Source organism: Centrocercus urophasianus, unplaced genomic scaffold (assembly GCF_019232065.1).
Source record: "Centrocercus urophasianus isolate 14NV4802_14NV808 unplaced genomic scaffold, USGS_Curo_1.0 seq_23, whole genome shotgun sequence".
Taxonomy (NCBI): domain Eukaryota; kingdom Metazoa; phylum Chordata; class Aves; order Galliformes; family Phasianidae; genus Centrocercus; species Centrocercus urophasianus.
This window is the reverse complement of record NW_024884789.1, coordinates 12,641,726-12,668,388: the sequence shown is the minus strand read 5'-3', so window position 1 is coordinate 12,668,388 and position 26,663 is coordinate 12,641,726. Positions and strand designations below refer to the sequence as shown.

Here is a 26,663-nt window from a genome sequence, read left to right as displayed (position 1 = left end):
TGACAGTATTGTAACTTACCTGGTCTTCTATGGACTGAGTGGCTCCATGTGCTTTTCAGCAATACCTTTGACAACCCCATTTCAATTCCCCCAAACTTGGCACAGGAAAGAAGGGCACCTGATCTCTCTCAGTCATGGCCAGATCCATAAAAATCCATGCAGACTGTGTTAGGTATACAGCTCACATTACACATACCCAGTGCAACTTACAGTGATGTGAATCAGCACATTAAGACCCCATGGGCAATGTGAATGTTGCTGAATTTATCTAATAGCTGAGAAATATCACCATAGCACTTTTTCTCCAAGCTCCCCCCGCTCTTTATCATAGTCCTACTGCTGTTACAACCTCTGTATATTCTCCTTCTAAAACCTCAAGGTCACATTGCTCAAACTCCCCCAGATTCCAGACAGTAACCTTTTCTTACAGTACCTCCCAGAAAATTCAATTCTTGTCCACCCTATCAATGAAGATATAATTATTTCTCACTATAGAACAGCTTTGTCACTATATATCTCCTCAAATACCAGATGAATTTGTCATGCTACAGAAAGGGCAGTGTAAATACTTTCTGGAATGAACAGCACATCTGAATTTCTCTTGCTCCATCAATCAACTTCAGTAAAGATGGAAAATTTCATGGGTAGAACAACTAAGAACAGTCAAGAGGAGATTCATGAGACTTAAAAGGAAATTCTGGAGAAGTAAGCAGTGTTATTAGAAAGGAAATCAAGAGAATTACAAAGCAACTTAGAGATAAAGTACTGAAAGAGAGAATTCAAGTGTTCGGTCACAGAACGTTGATAAAGTCTGAAATAGCAAACCTGATTTTATTCTGCATACTCACTCACAGTACTAGAGGCTTGAAATATGCCTTATTGAATTATTGAATTAGAACAGATGCAGCTTTTAGGTAAATTCAACACTTACCACTTTATACTGCCAATCAATTTCTAATATTTCTCAGAACATGACAGTGCTATTACAGTTAAGTGTTAGATATTATTCAAGTATAGTGTAATTTCCTTATAACACTGATACAGAGACATTAACACACTGGTCATAAATATAACTAAGTACAGGACAAACACATATTACATTACATAAAACAAGACAGACAAGACATTGAAACAGCAGCCTGAACTCTCAAAGACAGCTGCTGTACAAGGAAAGCAAGATTTTACTCAAGATTCCAAAATTTTGCTGGAACTTAACTAGTATTTATCAGCCTGGTCTGCAAATTTTGTTCAGGGAATGTGATACAGCAAATAGGAATGAGCACCTTTTTTAAAAAAAAATCCTCCTTAGTTATGCTGTGTGACCCCTCAATACCTCTTGTGATTTTAAAGCTCCTATTTTATATAAAGAAGCAGCGACTTATTGATAGGAATTATTGCATTGTCTAAACTAGTCAGCTGTATGAAAACATCATAGCAGTCTTTGATGTGCATCTACTGCTGAAGTAGGCCCACAGGACCAACATGTTCTAAAGGACTATAAACACCCACATCTTGTCTAACACTTCAACCCAACTATTTAGGAACTACTTCAGTAGTGCATAAGTCTCCTAATTAATGATTTGGCCAAGCAGTTTCTAACTGAAAGCACTGGTAGCATGCAGATATAAACACTCCCACCAAACCACAGTTGTGCTTCTTCTTTTGCCAGTAGACAAGCAATGTAATGCATTGCTCAAGTCCACTGAGATGTGCCAAACTCATGAACAAAGAAGGGCAGGGAGGGCAGTATTATATATGTTCTGCCATATATCTTCTTCTTCCAGGCTCCTAAGGTGGCTTTCTTTCTGCATTTGCTCTTGTGTCTTTTTTCTTTTTTCTTTTTCTCTTTGTTGTTTTGGTTTTGATATATGTACCATATAAAGCAGATTTTGGTTAATAATAATCTGGCATCCGTCTGTGGCTGATAATTCCATCTTCTCATCCTTCTGTGTGTCTTCCTTTACGTGACCTAAAATTAAAACTGTGCTTCCATATTGAAGTTGGCTATTTTTCAATTTGTCTGGAGCTCTTGATAGAGAAGTTTTCAGCTGGTTATTAAGTCTTTAGTGGGAAAATTTCTTCTTTATTCTCCATTTGTGCAACATAAAACATCACTCGCTCACTAGTACTTTGTCCTTTCATGCAAGTACCTTCTGCAACAGAACAGGATACGGCTTCCCTCTGGTGTTTGGTCACCTTTTATTATCCAACGAATCTGAGACTAAAGCTGGAGAACAGCTCATGGGCCATCACCTAGAGACAGTTCAATTCAGTAGTTAGGGAATTCCGTGTGAAATCTGAGTTCCGTAGATAATTTTGTGCCATGGAATCAAATATCCTTCTCTCTTTTCAGTCCCCTTCAGAACAGCTCCCTATATTTGCATCAATCCATTCACATTGCCTACAAATCTAAATATTTATTTTCTCCCCTCTACTCTTCTTAACTTTGTAATAATATTATACATAAAGTAAGTTTTCTGTGGCATGAAACTGCAATCCATTTCAGTTTCATTTGCACAGATATCAAATGAAAAGATCTAATCTCACCAGGTTTGAAATGGAGATAGTGTCAATAAATGCTTTTGTTGCTTATTTAAATTTTGCATTTCATTTGAAGATTTTTAGCTTTATTATCTTAAACTAAACTGCTTCCTACTTCCTACACTGGCACAGATTGGAAAAACTGACCATGTAGAATGGATAACTGAAAAGAGCAAGCTTTCACCTCTCCCTGAACTATTTTTTAAAAAACCTTAAAAAACAATGCCCTTAAAAAAGCATTGTGGTTGCACCTTCCCTTGTTTTCCCATAGTGCCCCTTGTGCCTGTATCTGCCTGTCCAGAATAGTCTCTGCCCTGAAGACTCCTTAGCAGAAGGGTTTGAAGTGTGCATCCTTCCAACTTCTGTACTGAGACTCTCCCTGCAAGTTCTGCCACTGATAGAATTGCCTTTTTCTTGGGTTGTCTTTGAAAGCCTCTCTCTGCTCAGCCATAAATTCAAAAAGGAAGAGATAGGGGCTGGATTTCTGCCCTTTCAGCTGCCAGCATTCCACCTAAAATCTGCACTAAGCTGGGAACAAACATTTATTTAACAAACAAGTTCAACACGGGGAAAAACCCATCAGCCTTAAATCTTCTGCAGTCTGTCCAATAAGCACATCAGGCTTCAAAGCCAATGCTGGATAACTTTCAGATCAACTCTTGCTCTAATGGGCTCTCATCTTGGTTCTCACAGCAGAGGATCTCTATGAGGCTGAAAAACAGTTGTGTGAGTGATCTTAGTTTTGTGTTTTTGTTGCTTTTTTTTTTTTTTTTCTCTCTTTATCTTCTATTTTCTTCTCAAAGTCGTTTTCCATGCTCCTGCTTAATTTATGACTAGTTTGTCTAGGTCAAATTGAAGAGGTTTCTCTTAATGCCTGAGATGGAAGGATTTATTTTCAGAGAGAAAAATCAGAAGCAAATGATTTCTTGGCTGAGGAGCATAAGTACACTGAACCATGACTGTTCTCTGCCTGGGCTCAGTTCCACTAAAGGCAGGTTGCATAACTACTGCATTCACTACTAGCATGACGGCTTCTTTAGAAATGAACACTTGTAGTAGCTACGAAAGAAAAGAGTATTCAACTAATGCTTTTCTGTCAGTGTCTCCTTTCCCGCTCGCTGAGATTAGGACTGACCACAGATTTCTAATACCTTATATAAATGCCATAAGAAGAGCAATGAAGGGGTTAGAGCTGCCTGTTGCATCTAAAAATTCCACTATCAAAGCTTTTTTCCACTCTCTCTCAGACTGCTTGCTCTTCTTTTACAGAAAGCCTCCCTTTTATCAATTGCACTTGGTCCATCATCTCTACCTAAAAAAGGACTGAATAGCAATCTATTTTGTGATTTCTCAGCCATCAGATTTGCCTCAGTACTTCTTCAATTCTGACATTTCTCTGTATGAATTCAAAGCAGCATATTTTGTTTGCTCAGCATCCCTTTGAAATGGTATTCCTTTCTGTAGCTGCACTTTGTCTAAATTTAAGATGCTAACAGCACGAATCTGTTGTGGTTTACACTGAAAGAATAAATCCCCATCTACACTTCAGAGCTAGACCTGAATATACCAAGATGAATACTGTAGAACTGATTACTAAGTGATGTGCTCATCCTGCAGTCAAGCAAGTACTTACACATTTTTCTTGTCTGGTTCATAGTCTCCTTTTTTTCAGCTTCTAAGAAAAGTACTGCTGATAATTTTGACAATTTTCTTTCTTTCCATTTCTACTCTGGGTTAACGAGTTAGCCTGTGCTCACTCTGCTCTTATGCATCAAAAAAAATGAAGTGTTTCAGAAAGTATGTTTTTCCAGCTCTTAGGTTGTTATTTTTCAATTATATTATGTAAATACAAGTTATTGATAGTCATAAACCTTATTTTATAGATACCAGCCACGAAAGTATTTCAATAACAAGATACATGGCAGATCTGTGTGACATTTTTCTGGACCTCAGTAGCCACTGCACTCTGCATTTCATTAAATGTAATGCCAAGAAGATATGTGTTCAAATGTACTCTGATGAACACATTTTCTAGGTTTCACATAGCAGAGACTTTATAACTGTCTCAACATCCTGGCTTTTAAGAAATATATACAAAAGTATAAAAAAATACTTCGTGCATGAAAAGCTCTGTTTTTCAAAGTGCACACGCATCTGCAGTGCTGATCTTCCCAGTGGTGGACAACTACAACTCTCTGCACCCAGATATAGCAGCTATTTTTAAGCCTTTAATTAAAGCAGCATGCCAGTAATATGCTAGATATTTACTGAAACGCAGTACAAACACACACCACAGACACAACCTAATTAAAAACACCAATTTGGCACCATCTGACCTGATCAAATATCTGCTACAAAAATCTTTACTTAGTTCTCTAATCACAATGCAATTGCAAGCACTCATGTAGCTCTCAAGTAAACTATATTAAAAGAAAAATTAAAACATACAAGAAATACAGAGAGTAAAAAGTACGTTCTCTGTGACTACATACAATAAAGGATCATTTAATTGATTTTGAAAAGCAGGTAGTCAGGCATCAGATAAAATAGATATATTTGACAACTAAGTAGTGAGTTAGTTGTCTCACATTCTGCTCTTTAACTAGGATGACAAAAAAGATCTTGAAGAGCTTTCTGTGTAGATGAACATGCCAGTAAATACATGTTACACAATTCAAAATGCTAAACTCACCAATTAAAACTGGCGTTTATGATATAACTACTATTGGCCCACGTTTTATACATGTTTTTGCCAAAACACACAATGGAATTGAAAATATTTGCTATACCAATACAGCCCACTAGAGGCCCGGTTACATGGAGTAGTTTAGAATATACTTAGAAGAAATGTAATGCAGTATTAATAGAATCATCTGGATTGCCACCTATATCCCAAAGTGTCAAGTTCTCTAGTATTTTTAATTGCAAGAAAAACAAACAACTTCATAATATGGTGGTTAGCTTCCTGAGACTTCAGGATAGTAATTGTTCCAGTAATGCTTTGAGTAGATAAATTAGATTATTAGAGATATTTTCCTTCATAGAATATTGTGGTAAAATAACCACTTGCTGTGATGCTTGAGAATAATAAAGTTGGCAAGCTGAACTAGATATGATTTTTCATCCCACTTTCCTACTCACTTGATGTAAAACAGGATCTCTTAGTATCGCACATCAGATCATACATCAGAACTCCATCAGAATCTTGTAACCAACACACAGACCAAGACAAATATAGGCAAATATCATATAGATAGAGGTATACATAATACCACCTTGATAAAAATAGAAAAACTCCATGCCTAATCAGATAACCTCTAACAGTACATTGCGAATGTCTTAGATTAGAATAGTTTCCAAACGTTTGATTTGGTAGACATGTGATATCCAAAGACAAAAAAAAAAAAGATATTTCATGAACGTCTCTACTCTGTGAAGTAGCAAGGCTTAGCATAATACTGCTGTCTGTCTGCCTTCTACTCACATGTAGGAAGAAGACCCTTAACTGATCTGAATGCTTCAAATTAAGTTATATATGGTATGTTTAGTTCATGGACTGACACAAAGTGTTCCAGAAAGTCATCCTAAAGTATATAACCCAAAGGCATGAGGTTAAAATGTTTTTACTGTGCCTTTCTGCTTTACTAGTCCCAGATGTTTTACTCATCTTCCACTGCGTTTGTAAGTAAGGTGGCATAAGGAAACTGCACAGAACACAGCTCTCTGGATAATGTACTAATTGTTTTACTGGTTCTCACCTCCTCAACCATGTGCTTAACTTTCTTCTGTTGGCAGTGGACCATATCATCCAGATGCTTTATTCTCTCCCTTAGGCTAGCTGCTACCTCCTCCAAATGCTGTGACCTAGCAAAAGATGGAAGAGTTAAACGTATAAGTGAGAAGGTATGCAGCAGAAGCAAAACAAGAATAAACTGCCAGAATCTCACCACAAATCAAGAAGATCCGGTACAGAGGTAGGCAAGTCAAATTCCACTGGCAGAAGTGTATTTTATTTGTCTAACCTACGTCTTACTGGTAGTGTAGTAGTCTAAGTAGCTGTCTCCACCCAAGTTCACTCACCTTTCTCTGGCATTCTGGCACACTTACTCATAGCCCAAAGTGCTGACAGTTAAGCATAATAATAAAGCTCATCTTCTTGAGACATCTGTTTTTCCTTGAAGTAAAAGGCATTTAGACAACTAGATCTTTATCACCTGAAAGACACATTTATCCTGGCTTACAATCACCTGCAAACCTTTCGGAAATATAAGCGAAATAGAATCCAAGGAAGCACATCTGCAGCTGTCCTTTTAAATGCTCTCCTACTACGGGGCAGCTGTGAATCGAGTATTTGGCATAGTTGCCAACAGTAGCAGAAAGCTAACTGGAGTAGAAATAAGTCAACAACAGTCAGCAAGAGTTGCTGCGGATGTTTTTAGTTTATACCTATGGCCTTGTATAGAGATTCTGTTTTTCTTAAAAGCCATTTAGCACAGAAATAGAACATTCTTCCAACTCCTACCAAAAACTGAAACAGGAGGAAATATTTAAGAGACTATTGGCATGTTGGCCATGACCTCCTCCTTTTTTATCTGAATATACAGTTTTCAAAATTCATAAATAAGAGCAATTTGTGGCTTGCAAAATAAGCTTCTGTACTGCTAGGTTCAGGACAGATTCGAGAAGTGGAGGAGGGGAATCAAACACAAAAAGAATTTTTTAATCTTGCTCTGTGCACAGCAGAAGAAACTGCTGAAGTCGCAAACAGAACAACCATTTTAAGGAAAAGCAGCAGATGGCAAACTGTATGACATGATTCTATTGAATGTCTGAATTGCATGCTGTTTCCCCTCCATAAAAAGCTTCTGTTAACAGCACTCTATGGAACTGTAACCTCAGCACTTGGACAAGGACTCAAAAAACAAGGCATTACTGCAAGTTTTTTAGTCACACATGTTAAGGTCTCACAAAGCCGCAGTTTTCATTTTGCAACTGTAACACACATCTTACCTCATTAAAAGATTTTAAAGTACTACAAGTAATGGAGAAACAGAAGAGATAACATTCCTCAGGTAGAGAACTTCAGAACAGACCTCATCATGTGAATACAGATTCACTGATTCATTGCATAGATTGCTATCGTATGCTTGCTCACTCTGCACTGCACAAATTCCTGTCTCTCCTTTACCCTTTTTACTGCAGCATAACTTTTCATGCGGAGTGGGCAGAGCAGGATTCACTGAAGTGGGAAGAGTATCAGTTAGACAGTGGTAAAGGAAAGAAGGAAATAGTTTTTCATCTCCATATTCTATGTTGTGTAGAACATCTATACATTTTAAAATGTTGTTTTAACAGACTGACATGAAAAGCCATTATTTCCCTGAAACCAATAAGAAGGTCACAGATCAGTGCAACTAGGCAATAAGGTGCTCTGGGCAGAGACTTCCTCTTGCGTTTGTGCATCATATAGAAGAATAGGATGCCAGAACTTCAAAACTTTAAAACTGAGTTTCTAGGTCCCCAGAAATATCAATAGTAATCAAGTATGATTGTTCAGTCTCTGCTTATAAATCATTTTTACCCACTCTACTAGTGTCATATAAACATTTGAGAGTAATAGACACAATTCTCACTCCAATGGTAGTTACGCTACCTTGGTGCTGGATAGATTTCTCTTGAAACAGTAATTCTGGCTTTGCATTAAACTTTCTTTTGCCTATTTGTGATGCTGCATTGGTCTCAAAGAAGTAGCAGTGGATGCACATGCCATCCTTGGGCAGAAGCAGCACACCCAGGTGCCACCACGCCATTAGCTCTTCCTTTTTTGCCTCATGCTTTCCAGAACAACCATTCACAGAGGTCTCACTGCCAGCAACATCACTCTCACTTCCCTCAAATAACTTCACAACCTATTTCTGCACTGTGATGCTACAGGACAGATTTTTCCACACCTTCATTTTGTTCATGTGCATATGTTCCCTACATTTGTAGACCTGCTCCTCCAAACGTCAAACATATTCACTGTTTTTCTTTTATACAGAAGACAAGTTGGCAGTCAGATGCAAAACTCTTGCTCTCTTCATCAGTTCAAATTATCAAAGATGAACTTTTTTTTTATCCTACAGCTGATTTTATCCTATCGCTTCATATTGATACAGAATATATTTTCTTTTAGAACCATATCAAATGGTCTAGAAGGTGATGACCAAAGTGTTTGTAGTTAGCATTATACTACAATGAATTTGGGAATGCAGATTTAAGAAAAATGCAATCCATTAAATACGTTATGTTGCACATATTCTGCATGTTTGCAAACAACTTTTCAGGACAAACGTATGGAAGCGATTTGTGATTAATCCTCTTCATATTTTTTTTATATTTGAACAAAGAACTTATCAGATGGACAATGTCTCCTAAACTGCAGATTTCAAGTTAGGAAAATAAAATTCAGATGTCCAAAAACCAACCAACCCCTAACATTATCTAGCAATACTGTTCATTGACGAAACATATCTCACCTCTCACTGTCGGAGTTGCTTTCAGATTTTGCTCCAGATAGTTGTATTTCATTTAGTTCCAGTTGTTTTTGCAGCTGGTGACGTTCCTAAACAAGAAATGCAATAGCCTCCCTCAGTTTTCCATATGTCAAAATGTAAAGACTTCACTAAGAATAATATTTCATTGCAATTCAAAACACCATTTGTGAAATGAAAATAGAAAGTAATTAAACAAATTTACAGCTGCTACAGAGGATTCATTCATCGCCTATATCCACAGAATTAAATAGTAGAATCAAATTCCAGCTATCCAGACTTATCAATCATCCATGTGAAGATGTGCAGTGATACTTGAAACTGACATATTTAATGAAGAAATGAATCATCACTATCTTTAACTACATAACTGTCTTATTTTCCATGCTATCCTACCAAAAAGATTTCTCATTTCAAGGCAGAGATACAAGCTACTCCTCTATTTCTTCCCTCCAAAAACATCCTTTTTCAGACATCCACAAAGTGCTTGTGAAAAATCTGTGAGAACTTGGGAACTGAGTGAACACAGATCAATAGAGGAATCTGCTATCCAGTTTGATGGGAATTTAAGAGAGCCATTCAGTTTTACTCTGCAAATATCAAGTAGATGAGAGCAAATCAAATAACTAAAGAAAAGAAACTCATCCGTACTGTAAGAACGGTGTTACAATTCCTTTATTCATTGCATAATACTTATAAGCGATAGGCTGCAGCCCAGATGAAGTTAACAGAGCTGCTGAAGTGGCCTGTTAAGCTGACATGATTCCTCAGAGTAATCTTTAATTCTACTAATGAGACTTGTAAGCGTTAGACAAAAGAGGCTCAATATAAATGCACATCAGACTAACCAGTTAAGCCAACAAGACTGGCCATTAAAAATACATTCCTCAGCAGTAGCAAAAATTTACTATATTGAAGTCCATACTGAAGTAGATGAAAAAACATTTCACTTGTAAAACACAAGATTATATTATCTTTACTTACTAGAATTTCTCAGTACATTCTCTGTTTCTGTATTCTAGATACAAAGACCCAGATCTCTAAAGATAATGACATGTCTGCTATTTAATTAAATGGGAGACACCAAAGTACATCCTAGAGTACTGAAGACTTTTAAAAGTGCTGCTCTTATCCCTTTTAGCATGATACCATACAGTCTAAGGATTAAACAATAACATTCATCCTTAGTTCAGTGAATGATACTAGAAAATGAAGAAGAAATTTCACTGTAACTGCTGGAGACAGAGGATATATAAAGCTTTCAGCTTTCAGTTTCAGATATTTGAGAAGGTCCAACAGATGCGATTGAGAAAAAAAAATACCAGGCAGGAAAAGGTATTCTGATACTCACAGACATAATCATGCATTAGAATAATAATAATAATCTGAATACTACTGTAAATTTTGTCCCAGAACAAAATCCATAGAAGAGAAGGAAGGGTGGGAAATAAAAAGAAACAATACAAAACTGCTGAAACTAGTTTTATGGTAGTGCTGCCAGTGTAGCAAGAGATAAACATCTCAAAGCATTTCTGCTTTCAGAGATTTAAAAGTCAATCATCCAAGAAACAATTCTTAATTACATTTTAGTAGGGATTATTGAGCTAGGGGGAGAAATATTTTTTTAATACTGTCAGAAAAGAAAGAAGGTAGATTTTAGATTGAAAAGCATTGTACTCAATCTTTTCTTCCCTTCCCAAAATATTCTGAGACATCAAAATGAGGTAAAGTCTACATGGAAAAAGGAAGCGGCTGCTACATATCCGCAAAGAACATTCAGAACCTTTTAGTTTGAAGCCTTCAGATTAGCATTGTATTCAAATGAGAAGAAATTTGGAGATGCAATTCCAATCAGAACTATAAATAGTTTAATAACAAGGCCTGTATCTTGCTAAAATACGTTTTAGTAGCCCTACCAACAACATTTCTATGAGCTTTTGGGTCATTTACGATTAATTCATTAGGCTTGGGAAACCATGTACACAGCAGGAAGACAAAATGTTTTTTTAAAATGATGGTTTACTACATAAAGCAGCTCTGACCACCAAAAAAGTAGAAGAATCACTTAGTCACAGTGTCTCCTTGATAATCTAGATGCATTTATTTATATGGATGCAATAACAGAAGTGGTAAATCACTGAGTATGGTACTGAGCAACAGGCAACTAAAAAATAAATAACATTCCCTTCCGGTACTTCTCCCTTGTCTTTGAATATGACAAGCAACTAACTCTCATACCTCTTCCATGCGTTCAATCAACCGATCCAGCTCACCAATTCTCTGGTCTTTCTCCTGTATACTTGTTTCTGTAATCTGCATCTTCTTATTTGACTCCTCAATAGCCTTCAGAAGCCGGTTGGTTTCCTCCTTCATGTAAGAAGATTTACAGTCACAACAACATACAGTACATTAATGAGAAATGAAACCATTCTTAGGCTGTAGCATCAAGACAGCAGTTTGTAAGCAAAGCTCAAAGCTGTTCACTTACCTAGAAATCTGGAAGAGTTGTGATCCCAAATGTGTATAGAGCAAAAGATCTGGGGCATTTTGAAGCACAGAGGTATTGTAAAGTATCATTATGAAAGTGTGAGAAAAACACCATTTCTTACATATTTGTTCTCCCTTCTGAATAGCAGTGAAGAAACAGCATGAGAAACTACGCTATTCCAATTGACAGCTTTTATCCTGTTCAGCTGTGTACTTTCCTCACACGTAAAACAACAGGAATAGAAACAGGCTAGGGAATCTACCTTCAATCTCAATCATCTGTCTTTAGCAGTTAGAAGAACATGACAAACTGTTCAAAAAAGGTTTTACTTGTGGGTGGAATGAAACAAGGAGACACGAAGAATTACTGTCTAACTAATGTCCAGTGAAATTTACCCTTCTTCCTTCCCTCTTCTAAAATATCACTAAAATTGGAGGATCAGAAGCTAAAAAAAAAGAAAAAAGGCCAAAATACTTAATTTTAAATTTTGAAGCCTATGTTATCATTACTGCTGCTGCGTTTGAATATGCTTTTTTCTCAGCCCTAAAACCCCAATAGCTTTGAAAACTGTGTAATGGTGGTTTGACAAGTCACAAAGAAAGAAGCATATGCACACTCCGGACTATTAGGTGATTGAGAAATGACACCCAAACTGAACACCACTTTTACAGACCAAATATACATACTAGGAGAATTTCCTTCTCAGCTTTATGTTTCTGCTCCTCTTCTCTCAGTTTTTCCTCATATTGACTGTACAGTTTTCTCGTCATCTCTCTCATGACTTCAGCATTGGCTTCTTGTGATGATTCCACCTACAATAGGGGAAAGGATGAAAGTTACAGTTGACCCATCAGTCAGTAGAGCACAGATGTCTGCAGGAGAAATGAAACTCGCATGATATGAAACTAACACCTTGAATTTTAGCTCCATCTTGCTATAAGTTTGACATAATTGAAGCAGATTTTCATTCGTGTCAAGATCATTCACAACACGGCCAATGTAGAACTCATTCAAATTTGTGGAAGTTACTATTTCATCAAGTTTGATGGTGCCTGAACTTAACCAACCATTGCTTCTCCAGGAACAGGTCATGACTCTTTACTGAGCCCTTCCATAAGAGTGTCCAAGTCACTGGAAGACTCCTGCCACTTTACAAAAGTGTATTTTAGAGAGAATAGATTTAGCTCCTGTTTCTAGATGGCCATGAACTCTTAAAGTAGTGATTACCTTAAGCTGAATCTAATTTATGTGTTGTTAAGCAGAAGACACAGATGCACTCTTCTCTCTCTTGCTTGTTCACGTACTACTCTTTGTGCAAGCACAAGAAACAGGGTGATCATGGAGAAAAGTTCATCAGAGAAAAAACCAGGCTGAAAATTAATAGACCCAGGGATTGGATATGGTTAATTTTTAACCATAGGATGAGCAACTCTATCACTGCATCAAGGAAGAGGGCAAGAATGGCAATTCAGAGACAGGATTTCCCCTTTAGGGTGGTTCAAAACACTCACTAAAACACACCCTCAGTGATTAAACACTGGATAGGACATTTGCAGCTTAGTCCATTTACTATGTAAACTCCAGTAAAAACAAAGTGGAACAGCTTCTCCAGGACTTAGTTCTCTTACTAGAGATGCTATAAATCAGAGAAGGTTATACTAAAATACTGTGAGAGCTACAGCAGGGAGAAGAATGAAGTGATCCCTGTTGATCACACAACCACAAAGCCCCTGGTTCTGATTTCAAGGTTTTGTTTGTGTGGGGTTCTTGTATTTCGTTATTTACTTCTTTGCTTCAAGGACTGAAGGGTTTATTAAACCCTTGTGTTCATCTTGCGTGGTAGGAACAAGTGTCCTACTGCCCTGTAGGATAATAACATATTTCATTCCTTGCAAAGGGACTAAGCTCTGAAGGATTCCACTTGTACTGCAGTTTCCCCCTGGGCACCTCACCCAAACAGAAACAGGGACAGAGGTAGTAATTTGCACTTTTTGAGAGAGACTACTTATACAGCCTCTAAAGCTTTATTATGAAAGGAAACTAGAAAATGAATCGTAAGTTGAAGTAAACTAATATTATTAACCATTCATCATTAAGCATAAATACAGGTGACTAGAGAGCCAAAAAGAAACATCTTCTATGAACAAATTAGACATGAGTAAACCATAGAGAAAAAGCTTTACAGAAGAGGTGCTTTTTTTTTTTTTCATTTAAAGGAGATTAAAGGAATACTTTTGGCAGACAAGTGAGATGAGGGAAGAAAATGGGCAAGCTTTCTGCAATATGAAACTATATTCTGCATTTATTTCTCTGAAAGAAATAGCTTAGTTGTTTTTCCAAAAAACTTGCTGTTACAGTACATATCGACTGACTTTATGGGTCATAAAACTGAGGAGATTACCTGTCAAAAATTTGACAATACCATGTAAACAAACTCAACATCAAGACATTCTTATGGCACTGTACAAAGTTATAAAGTCTCTTAACTTACATCAGTGGACATTGACTACTACTTAACAGTTTGAACTTCCACCTGCCAACATGCCCTGATAGTAATCCCATGTTATGAGGAGTCTGACTGTTGCCAGCTGAGATTCTTTGTTGTCAAAACAGAATTCATTTAATATACTTCTAATGCTCTTACTGTGCAATGTTTTCAGGGGAGTTTATATACTGCACCTTTAATTTCAGTAATTGATTTTCAATTTGTGCTGTTTCCAGTTGTTTTTGCTTCTCTCTCAGCTTTTCCATAGATTGCTCATGTGTGTGTTTTAAATTCCTTATTTGTTCCCTTATATCAGAGTTCTCCAAAGTAACATCCACCAGAGTTTTCTGAAACAAAGAGGCAAACCACATATTAAGATTCAGAAATAATTCAGTGAGCTGACATAGTCAAGAAAGTGTAGAACAGGAAAAAAAAAAAAAAAAAAAGAAAACCAAAAAACCAACCCACAAATATTTAAGGCAATCCTGATTTGTCAATGTAGTGTGAACAGTGTTGCAAGTTTTAACATTTAAAATTGTTTTTTGTTGTTTTTGGTTTGCTAGAGGGTGTTTCCATGAGGAACATACTCACTGAAATCAAGTCCTGGAACACAACAAAAAGAGGAAGGAATATGGATACATTTAAGTACAAATATTACTCCCAGTAATCTTCCTTTCTTCTCTCCAAGGGCCATATATAAAAATATATATATTTTATATATATATGTACTAAAGTGAAAATAACTATGACATACAAGAAAGCAGGAACTTTTTGAGTTTAGATACATGGGAATTTGGAATCCTTTAAAACAGAAAATACATCCCCACATTCTCCCTCCCCCAAAATTTCACAACTATGTAAAGCCTCACAGGTATTTAGCATCCACACATGCCACTTCCATCTCTATTAAATAGCAAAGGTAGGAGAGCCAGGATGTGCTCTGTTTTGCACAACACAGAACAAATCACATTTTTACCTTAAGATATTTTGTAGAGACATGACTAGTGGCATTAGTCTGCAGCAGATTAGTATCTCTTGACTGTACAGTCTTTTAATGTTGGTTACAAAACAGTCTCTGTATTCTTCTCCTTAGTGTCACGAATTAGCTGCCTCAGATATCCAAGACAATACTTTATGGCTTGTTTAGTGTTAGAAACTATTTTTGTTATTCACGTTTAACATATGCTTTTAAATCCATGTCAGAAAAGGAAGTTGTCAGCTGTGAAACAGCTGTTAAAATGTACCTGCAAGTCTATTGATGCTGATGTCAAGGAGCTGTTCATTTCACTAAAGCTATCTAAGGCTGCAGCCTGCACTCGCACATGATTCTCTAAGGATTCCTGATGAGCATTTGTCACCTGAGCAGGAAAAAAAAAGAAGTTTTATATAGAATAATGATCAAGTTTACCTATTCTCTCAAAGGGACCTATAGAATAGATAGATCCCATGGCTAATTTTCACAGTACTAGGATGCTTAAAATATATAGACCCCAAACCACATGCCTGTACCTCAAAAACAAACAAGTAAAATATATAATTCAAATATTCTAACAGAAGTGAACATAAAGTGAAAGTGGCTGTCTGCTGTTGAACAGTAATCAGCGTAAAACCTTTTCTGAAAGGACAAGAGGACATTTGACAAATGCCTATTCAGAAAGATGATATGCATAGAGTGGGTAGGTTGCTGGTGAAAATCAGAAGAATGCAAGAAATGAAGAAATCTAGAAAGGTTTGGGTGAAAGGTAGAATAGCCTTAATTGAGAAGGAAGTGACAGAGTATGTAAAGAAGCAACATCAAGAGCACCAAAGAATCAAGCAGAACGAAGCAGGCAGGAAAAGTCAGCAGAGAACTATGTTGTGTGAAGATCTGTCTTTTGTTGTGCACACACATACACACACTTGCATGCTTAAAACTTGAGGAAATAAAAGCATAAAATGACACCATTGAAGAGGTGACAGAAACCCAAACTGTAGAAATGATCAGGAACCATTTAGTAATAAAGAAGAAAATTGTTACTAATGGAAGCCAGCCCAACTTGGATTTATGTCATGGACTAGACAGATGTGTTTCTTGTTAAAGCAAAAGAGCACCACTGATCGATATGAAGATCAATTAGTGTTTAGTAACAAAGTTATAAATAGATCAGGTCAGGCCAGGGAGCAGAAGTTATTTAGTTACTGCTAATTCTATACAAATGTGTGCTCAGTTAAAAACAAATGAAAACAGAAATGCTTTGGATAAATTAAAAAAATTACAAGATAAGAACTTTTGTGAAGAAACTTACTGCCCAAGGGAGAGTATTTGAAGTACAAACTTCAAACTAACTTAATGAACAAAAAGTAGTCCTTGAAACTGATGGGGAAAAAAAGCATAGTGATTCGAAGCTGAAGCTAAGAGTGTATAAAGGATTTTAAGTAGGATCCTCAAACAGCATGGCAGGTGGCAGTCATGTAGAAAACAAACAAAACCAAACAAATTTTAAAAAGCATATGTTATTAGATAGAAGAACACCTGTGCTTTTTTTTTTTCAGGCACTCTCAATTATTAAGAAAGTGTGTGTGTGAGGAAGGATGTCACAGTGTGCCACTGACTTCAGAAAGAATCCTTCAATAAACTGTTTATTTGCTTCGGAATTAGAGATTCTGTCAGAAGTGGTCAGAAACTATTAAGAGAGATTTTCGGACTCATGAAGGATTTCTACTGGTCCAGTGGAGGATCTGGAAGCATAGAATATCATCACTGCTGTTCAGTAAGGATCAACCAGAGAGAAGGCAAAGCTGCATCTAAGCCAGCGTTTGCCTACGTGGTACTGGATGGGGGCTGCATATTGTCAGCATCACAAAGGCTATTTAATTCGTTTCACAAAAATTCAGTTCTTCCCTCCCTCCTCTCAAGTTGGTGTGATTTTTAAAAATTTTTAATTTTTATACTACTTGACACAGAATTTTGTTCTGTGCTCTGATCTTATATATAAACTGACAGTCTTCAAATGAGGAGGTAAGAAAGGCACAGAGTCCCACATCCTTGAAGTTAAATATGTTTAATTATCAAAGCTTCCTCTGAACCAAAGCTGTGAATAACAGTACTGAATATAAAATCCACAGCAGGTTGTCAGTGATTGTTGGACCAAAGAACTCAGCAGTTTAAGACAAAAGGTAAATCTACATACTGCAGCAGGTCTTACTGAAAAAGCACAAAGAAAGAGTTCATCAAATGACCACCAAAAGGTTCATTAAGAACCACAAGGTAAGTCATGTTAGGACTGTCATGCATTAAAGAATGCTGCTACTTCTTTTATTATCATATTTAAACATTACAGTCACTAAAACAGAGCAGTCTGATGAAACCACAACTCTAAGTTGCACAGATCACTCCTAATTATATAGTCAATATTTCTTTCATTTCATATGGCAGCTTAGTGCTACAAAGATCTCCAATAATTCCCAGATTGTCTAGAATGAACACGCACCCAGGCAATGCTATCAAGATTATCTTTCATTTCCAATAACCAGGCAACTAATTCCATATACAAAAGCATCCCTGTCTTACTTTACCTTCCTGGAGGGAAAAGGTAAATAGATAGTACAGGGACAAGTTATTGTCATATACTTTCCCTACAATTGAATGCATACTTACTTTCAGTTCATTCGTAAGCTGCTGTATTTTTCGTTTCATTTCATCATACTCCCCATACATTTTCTTTCTTACTTTTTCCAGAGTTGCTCTCACCTGGTGTTAGAAAAATCACATGCCTTTATCAACCAGACTTACTGATGACACTGTTTGTACTGGGACACAGTATTTTGTTTCTGTGTTCTTTATTGTTACTTTTAGAATTGCCCTTTATTTATTAATTAATTAAAACTTTTTGTCAACAATAGTTCACTCTTAAGACTAGAACTTAATTCTTAAGAGCTGTCCACACAGAGATGATATAAACAAAAATGTGAGCAATTCTAAAATTCTCTGTACACTTAAACACTAGTAAATTAATAATTTAAATAACAAATTTCAATTAAACTTTCCAGAAGACTAACTTATTTAGTTTATTAGTTGAATTAAAATTAACTTGAACATACAATGTTTTCTTTCTAAGAAAAGCATCCAATATGGATTATGAAATCCATATTCATACATTAATTCTGTTACAGCATTTAATTAAGTTTTCACCAAGTGTCCTTTGAAAATAAACCCTTTAGTTTCACTGAATTTGGACTTCCAGGCTCATATCTAGTTAAATAATGTATTAATTACCAATGTAATTACAAATCTGAAGAATAGAGTACCCAATCTGACCTTGTTTAATACCTATGGATGCAAACTATACTTTGCCTTTCTAAAAAAAAATAAAAATAAAATAAAATAAATAAATAAATAAATAAATAAAAGGAAAAAGGGAAAGAAAAAAAAAAAAGGTATGTTAAAAGCCAGCTTGGGTTTGCATGCCATTGAGAAACATGCAAAGAACCAAATTTTCTCAAGAGCACACATTGTAAACCCTCATTAAATGTTTGCCTACAGTTTATCTTCCAGCTACGTAGCTCAAATTCTTTTTCTTCCCCTCCCCTCAGCTGAACACATACTGGTTACAGATTATCTAGGGCAGTCAGCTTACCTTGCATCTGCATAGCTGAAGTGGGGCTTGGGAAGGAAGAAGGGGAAAGCATTAAAAGGGGGAAGTTTCTGGGAGTTCTGCAACATATGCAGTCCCAGAAAGAGGACACTGGCCACCAAACCTACACAAGGAGTGGATGCAACCCTATCCCAGACTGCATGTTTCCTTTGTGATGAGAAACACGGAAGGAAGCTGACTCCTGCACTTCTGAAGGAAGCACTCCTCATCCTGTCTCTACTCACACATATGCACCTGCCCACACACACACTTGCAAGGTGCAAGTTTGACACCAGTACAGGAAAAAGAAGCATCAGTAGTTCAGAACATGGCCTTCCATTTCCGGGCTAAGTCAGAATATGTGGCACAAGCTAAGGGCTCTGCTTATAAAGATGAAACTTATCTGGCAGGCCAAAGTTCACAACTAGCATAGTTGGTTCACAGCCTCCACTTCTTCAAAGGTTTTACCCTTTTTATAACCAAGTACCAGCGCAAAACATGCTATCAGTCTGGACTGAAGTTTCCCACTTTGCCACAAGCCAACAGAGAACAGAGAAGTGCAGGGACATGCTCCCAGTTCAAGCAATCTGAATCAGGCACCAGAAGCAGTGCAGCCTGTGATGTGTACCAATTCATCCATTCCCTGACAGCACTTCAGATAAACTGCACAGGCAGGAAAACAGCAGCTCATGTTCCTTGCCTGCGTAACAGTAGCAACAGACCCTAAATGGCGAGTGCAGGTACTGGTATTAAACACTGGGAGCTTGAAATCTGTGAGTAATAAAGGAGAAAAACAAGTGCTGATAACTGGAGACCAGGCAGATGCTAAGAGTACACATAATTACAGTCTCCTAAACTGCTGGCTTGACACAGTGTTCCTCCCTTTTATATCAACACAGTTCTCCTGCACTTGAGTCATTGTAAGATGATAACCATTGACCAACAGCTTCCTGGGTGGCAAAGGAGGATGGAAAGAGGTCAAATTATTCACTCTGGGCTAATTAGAAGGTTATTGCCAAAGCCTGAGAGACAAGGACTGACAGGCAAAGAGATGGTGAGTCTCGAGCACAAAAACCAGCAGCATCAGAAACTCCTTTTATTCTTTCAGTACAGTTTTTGCCAATTATGCTAAATGAGCATGCACAAAGAAAGTAGTACAAAGTCATCTTACTAGGCTGACTATTTTAAGGCTGCCCCAAAACATACCCAAGTGATTTTACTATATCACCTAATTTGGGAGCCTTTTCAAAACTGTGATGGAGGAGGGGGAAGCAGAAGATAAGAGAGAGTTCATCCTTTCATGCTTACGAAGTTTATCCTGCATAACTTTGAAATTATGAAGGCTTCAGAATGGGAACCTTAAAATCAGTTAGGCAGCTTGCTTGTCCAGCCGTAAGCCCCCCCAACAATCACTAAGCATTACAGAGTATCATCTGGCACAGAGGATGTGAGCTTCAACCACGTAGCTTTTAGGTACTTCAGTTTTTTTTCAACTCAAGAAATAACAAGGCAAACCATTAGCTTCAGAATGGGTTCTCTATTCAAATTTGAGGTTATTTGGTGTGACATCAGTCATCCCGCATACACTCAAAGCTCTACAGAAATATATGGAAGGTATATCTCACAAATTCTGAAGGTGAAAGCATAACTCACTTCTTTAATGTAATTCATCTCCTCTTTCAGCTGATCAGCTGACCAGCCATAAACCACCATTTCTCTCTTATGGTTGTTGTCAGTCCGGTGCACAACGCCATACACCATTCCATGAGAGAGCTTCCCCGGAGACATGCCATTTGGTACATGGTAGAGCTCCTTAAAAACAAATCATATTTTATTTCAAACAAGTTCTAGAATGATTTAAAAATTGAAGGCAGGAACATAAGACAAGCAACTATAGTGAAAGAACAGCAGTACCTAAGAACACTAGATCCCAAATGCCTGTGGACCAAATTATCAACCTTCATATTTTGGGATGATCAGTGATTTCTATAATCAGCTTAGATGTCAATTCTCCACTAGCTTTAATGAAAATGGTATGTGTACAGCCAAGAGCAACAGATGGATTATTGTAAGGAGAGAGACATGAGAAAGAATGTTTTTCTGGCTTATATGGTACTTTTCTGCATTCTTCCAGAGGACTATTTGCTCTTACATTTTCCTTTTGAATTCTTGCAAACACAAAAATTCCTCCATCCTGTCCCTTGCAAAGTCTGTGCTGTGCAAAACATCAAAATTCACAAGTTTAATCTAAACGTTTCAACAGCTCTCAGAAGAAAATGAAACTGAAACTTCAAGGCTCTATGTGAGAGTTCAGAAAATACCATTTTATCTTGTAGATAAAGAAGCAATAATCTTAGTTTTCATTTTAGGATTAACACCTCCAAAACAATCAAAAGTCCATCTCAGTCTATAATTATAGAACAAGTACAACTGATGTTATAAGAGCCAAAGCAGTGCTATGAAACAGCATTCATGTGAGTGTTTCAGTGTTATGAACTATTATAGAAGGCCTTGATAGGAAAGTGAAGTGGCAGCTTTAGTGCTTGTGTTTGATATTTTAGCAATCTGCAGAAATTTCTAGAAGCATATTTGTAATAAACTTATGTCTTATTTTAAAGTGCTTTTTGCAACAGACTCCACTTAAACATCACGTCAATATGCCTTGTAAGAAAAACACGTATACAAACAGTGGGAACCATTGCCCTCGAATATAAATATCTGCAAGGTCAGAAGTAGCCACCCACACCGACTACGCACCTGGCCTCCCTTCTGATAAACCCAGAGAAACACACTCCTGCAGCAATTACCTGAAGTGAATCAGACTCCAGAAGTACTAATTTATATTCCTGAATACAAAGAATTTGAGAAACTAGCTCAGATAGACATCCATGCTTTTAAAATGAGAAGAAAAAAAAAAATCACATCATTTAACTTTGAATATCTGCAACCTGAGATCCTAAAATGAGCAATTATTTGTGAGCATGAAGTTAGAAAGACAGTCTTGAAAGAAACAGCTGTTACTGAATAGTTTTGTGCATTGTCTTTCTTTTAAAAGCCAGTGATGGGGACAAATCACTCACAGGTAACTTCACCGAACTTCCTTTTGCACACCAAATTTACTAAGATGTCAATAGATATGAGATTACTTTTGAAAATATTTGAGTTTGTTTTGTTATTCAGTAATGACACAATATTGAAACTCACAGACTTTTGAGGCTCCTTATAACATTAGTAGCCTAAACAGTATCTAAATACTCTCCTCCACATCAGAGGCAGAAAAAAGGGTGAAACTTATTAGTTTACATCCACACGCATCCCAGCAAGTCTTTAGTTCTTACCACGACAGGTGATGGTAGTAACTGTAGTCTAATGCAATAGCTATTTCTGTTCTCAGCAGCCAAACTTACACAACTACAGTGACAACATAATAATAAATATTTCTTTGGGTAGGGTGAAAATGAACAGGATAATTTATTTGTGTTAAAAGTAATGAGTAAAAATACAAATCTGTTGTATATACTATAGAATAAAATAGTGTCCCTCCTGCACTGACATTGCCTAATGACACTAACATGGCTTTACTGTATCATTACTGGCTCAATCATTTTGCTGAAGCTCTGTGTGCACGCAGGGCTGGGAGGGGAACAATCCTGACACCAGATAAAGACAGTTTCAACCATTTAATAGAAAAATACTGGTCAACTAGCCCTATCTATACCAGATATTATTTTGCATGTTGAAAACGCCGTATGCAGAGCTTTGTATCCTGATAACCAAAAGTTACATAGTTATGATTTGCTTGTTTTTCTCTTCTCTTTACATGCATACAGACAAAAATCCTGCACCTGATTACTTGAGAATAAATACAGGAACTAGATGGGGATATGACTCAAAACTTTTGCATCTGTTTACTTCCAGGGTAGTATAGTTGCTTTGGTAGTTTCATTTCAGCTCCTCCCCCGCATCTGGATGAAGGGATTAAATACAAGTTTCCATCTTCCAGATAACAAGATGAATAATTGCTTTGATTGTTTAGAGGTTACTAAGGCCCCAGACATTGAATTCATAAATCCATAACCTTTACCCACTCTAATCTATATTTTATGAAGTGAACAGCAACTACTAAGATCTTTTGTGCCTCGGAAACATTAGCAGGATTGTTTAAAGTTCTGTTTGCAGAATTCTGTACGGAGATCGTGATCAAGTTCCTTATTTTTAGAACATTACAAACACATTTCCAAGGAATGCTTTACAAGACTCACGCCTCTCTAGCAAAGGAAGATAGATTCAGACCATTGGTTTTGCAGCAAGGGAATCAATCATCCATGACACTTCAATATTTCACAGATGAACAGATTTAAATTTACATCATAATAGGCACATAATGAGCACCATAAGTATGCATAAAGCCAGACTGGTCACACTTCTCCAGCAATGATGACACAATTGTCTGTCATCTATATTTGCACAAGCCTCCCAAGATTTCTTTGTCACTTCTCTTTCAAAAGATTAAAGGAATCTCTATCATCTGTTGAGAGTTCCAGTTCTGCCATGTGCTACTTACAATACAGGATACTGCTTTTACTTCTCATTGTTTTGCTCTGTCTTCCATATATATACACTCTGAAAATTCAATTTTCTGACAAGATTCTCACCCCTTTCCTTTCTGAGGCATCTCAGTGATGATAACAGAATAAGTAAGTACTATAAAATTAACCAGAAGAGTAGGTGAAGCTGGAAGGTTTCTTTAGATTAGAGAAGCATTGCTTTTAAGGTCAAATTATCAGCCAAATCTAGAGCATTTTTTTCACTCCCAACTGCCTGTGCACTTCCAGCACTGGAACAATACCTCTTCCAAGTACGGTTTGTTGCTGCAAAATTTTCTTGAAACCCCTTATCTGAAAAGGCTGGCTAACCTTAAGAAACTCATGAATATTTCTTTGTGGCTACAGTCAGTTATATGACAACTCAAGTTAACCACAACACATTATGCTGATGTACACGAAGGCAGCTTCCAGGAACGTGCTTCATCTAAGCTGTAGCAACAGTCATGTTGCAGTTGGTGTGATCACACAACATATCCTAAAGAAAAGCAGACTATGTTACTTAATAAATATTTAATACAGAAGCTGACACCCCAAGGTTGCAAAAGTCTTAATAATTGTCATGCATCCTGTTTATATCTGTCCAAGCACATAGCACAAGCAAGGTCTGAAGCCAGTATAAACTCTGAAACGAGTACAAACTCATATTTAAATGTGATTTGTGAGCTGCTTTTCATACTGCCCATGGTTTATCAGTATTATGTAAAGGTGGAAAATATGCTAAGACATAGAACACAAGTGTTCTTAAACTCATGACACTAAATAAGAAGCATCACTTAACACATTTCCACTTTTAAGCTCTTTGAAATATTGTAGAATTATGTGCCACATCTAATCAAATAAAACTGTTTCTGTAATGCCACTCTTTATACATTAAGAAAGACAAATACACTAGCTACCAGAAGTAGCTACCACTGGAATTATTTCTGAGGCTTTCATTTAATGCTGGTTTTAATAAGGAGCTGCTTAAATAGCACATAAAAAACAGAATTAGTGCTGGAGAGGCTGAGAAACAGTAACATCAGCCACCTGTAGCAGGTGAACCACATTCGTTATGTCACAACTCCTGCTATGCTGGTGGGAGTGGGCTGGCAGCCACAGATCAGCAGAGAAAATAGGCGCTGTCCTAGATTCAAAGTGCACAACAGCCTCATATCCGTTGCACTCATGTTCCTTGATCCAGGTCTGACATGAGTTTCTCTTGATTATCTGCATCACACTGTGGCAAAAATTCCACTCTTGGCTTCTGTATAGCCTACACTTTTGCTGTGGGAAAAATGTTTGCTCTGCTTTTGTATTTCTGCTCAAGAAACAATAAGGATTTCATCTCTAGGATGTGAATTTAAAAATGTAAATTGAAGAGTTAGAGGGTATACAAAGCAAAAGTATTGGTTGAAGGTTAAGACTGAATGCTGTTCAAACTCTATTGAAAGCCTCAAAACCAGTAAAAATAAGACAAATTTATAAAGCATTATCTCATTTTCATTCTCTGTCCACTTGCTCAAAAGAAAAAAAGAAAAAATCTCCATATATATCTCAATATTCTGCCCTCAAATATCTAGCTGCAGCTTCCAATGACACTTCCAAATTTAGCCATGACAGTGAGGAAAGGGCCTGACTGATAAAAATAAGCCCAAGCCCAAACAGACAATACTATTGTTCAGTAGCATTTTATTATGCAGGGCATGGCAGGCTTCAGAACACACAGATATTGCTTATGATCTGACCAGCACAGTAATCCTTTGTACCTCATGGTGAAGTAAACAGCCTCATACTAGTTTCATTTATTGCCTATCAGTAACAGGAGCAATGGAACAAAATTATGGTAGTCGCAGAAACTCTCAGCCTGAAGTGCTAACAATTCAGATATTTAGCTTTTTGCCAATGAAAGAAACCATCCAATCAACTTGTATTTGTGTCTTCAGTTCTCACATGTTTTTTTCATCACAGGCTAAACAGGAATACAGACATGCAGCCTGACACACGCAGCACAAGTTCTCTTCCTTCAGTTTTTGAAATCATCATCTGACCGGGCACCATCTTTTACAGAAGTCAGGCAGAGGCCATCCTCTTGCCCTTAATGCCTGCAGTAATTCTGTTGTAACAAAACTGCCAGCTCTGCCATTTTGTTCTATTTTTTACACTGGCCCATTTTTATTCCATATCAGAATGACAATAAATTAATCAGCCTAGAAACATAATGCACTGACAGAGATTTAATGAAATACGGCATATATTTTCTGCTAAAATTGGACTGCAGTGAAAAAATCTAAGTTACCATCTATTGACATAACCAATAAAGCATCAGTTCTGAACTGTCAGTGAGCTCTAGGGCAAGATGCTAGCAGGTTCAGTGCCAGCAGTGGCTCCTGTACAGCTGATTTTGCAGCTGCTACACTTTACAACAGTATTCAGTTCCAGAGAACACACAAAATAAAGAAATAACCAGCAAGCCACCGCTATGTCACATCAGGACAGCTCAAAATCACCTCCTTCTAATGAAAGATTAGAAAGAGAAGATTACAACTAAATGTCACGCCATGGTGTATTTATAGTTTTCTGGCATTCCCTTTGACACAGCAAGCTCTTATGCTCTCCTCCCTCACTTCTTGTCTGCCCAAAGAGGAGACAGCCATGCAGCCATGCTCAGATCACCCAATCTGCTGCAACTCTTCAGCAAACACTGCACAAACTCTCTGGTTACCCTCGCAGTTTATTTGTGTAAGTCAACAGTTGTACTACTTAGATTTTTTTTTCCCAAATGCTTTTCTTTGCACACAACATTAAAGACAGCACAGAACTCTAACTTTCAAGTCCTGCTGTCGCATTTGATTCTTGGTGAAGCTGTGTGTTTTGACATTAAATTGCAGAGTGTAAGGCAGAAAGGTGAGCGCTTCTCTAATTTCTCTCTATTAGCATTATCTCCAAAAGGGAAATGCAGCTCTTATAAGACCATATGAGAATTATGTAACATTTGTAAAATTTCTTATTCTCAATGTGATGTACGGAATTTCATTAACACTGACTGAGCTGAATATGGGTGGATCAGCAAAGATAACTGATCACTACTCTCAGAATTATTTGGTGTAGGCTTTTTTTGTTGGTTTTGGTTTGGTTTGGTTTGGTTTTTTAAAGCTTACAGTAAGATAAAACTACCAGAGTATGACAAGTCAAGAATCTTGTGTGTACTATAAGTTACTGTGTAACTAAATCAAATATTCAAAGCAATATATTACATAGTCAATATAAATCTACAGGTAATAAATTCCTGTCTTGCTTTAGAGGCATGAGAAAAAAAACAGTTCATGTTCAGTGATTTTTTTTTTTTTTGTAGTTGCTTCACGTTCAGTGTATTTTTTTGAATTACACAAAAAAAAGTAAAACAAGTAAATGACACAA

The 26,663-nt window shown here is 37.0% G+C and overlaps 1 protein-coding gene across 2 annotated transcripts in view; it reads right to left on the bottom strand.

Annotated features, from left to right (window-relative positions):
* Nucleotides 1–26,663, bottom strand: part of LOC122163263 (myocardial zonula adherens protein) — a 60,070-nt gene that overhangs the window by 18,239 nt on the left and 15,168 nt on the right. For both annotated transcript variants that reach the window (XM_042824417.1, XM_042824418.1), the window contains exons 5-12: nt 20,314–20,472; nt 17,685–17,777; nt 15,292–15,405; nt 14,242–14,394; nt 12,249–12,374; nt 11,313–11,441; nt 9,060–9,145; nt 6,300–6,405 (exon numbers count right to left, since the gene is read on the bottom strand). In XM_042824417.1, the coding sequence (XP_042680351.1) occupies nt 6,300–6,405; nt 9,060–9,145; nt 11,313–11,441; nt 12,249–12,374; nt 14,242–14,394; nt 15,292–15,405; nt 17,685–17,777; nt 20,314–20,472 (966 nt within the window). The remainder of the gene's footprint in view (nt 1–6,299; nt 6,406–9,059; nt 9,146–11,312; nt 11,442–12,248; nt 12,375–14,241; nt 14,395–15,291; nt 15,406–17,684; nt 17,778–20,313; nt 20,473–26,663) is intronic.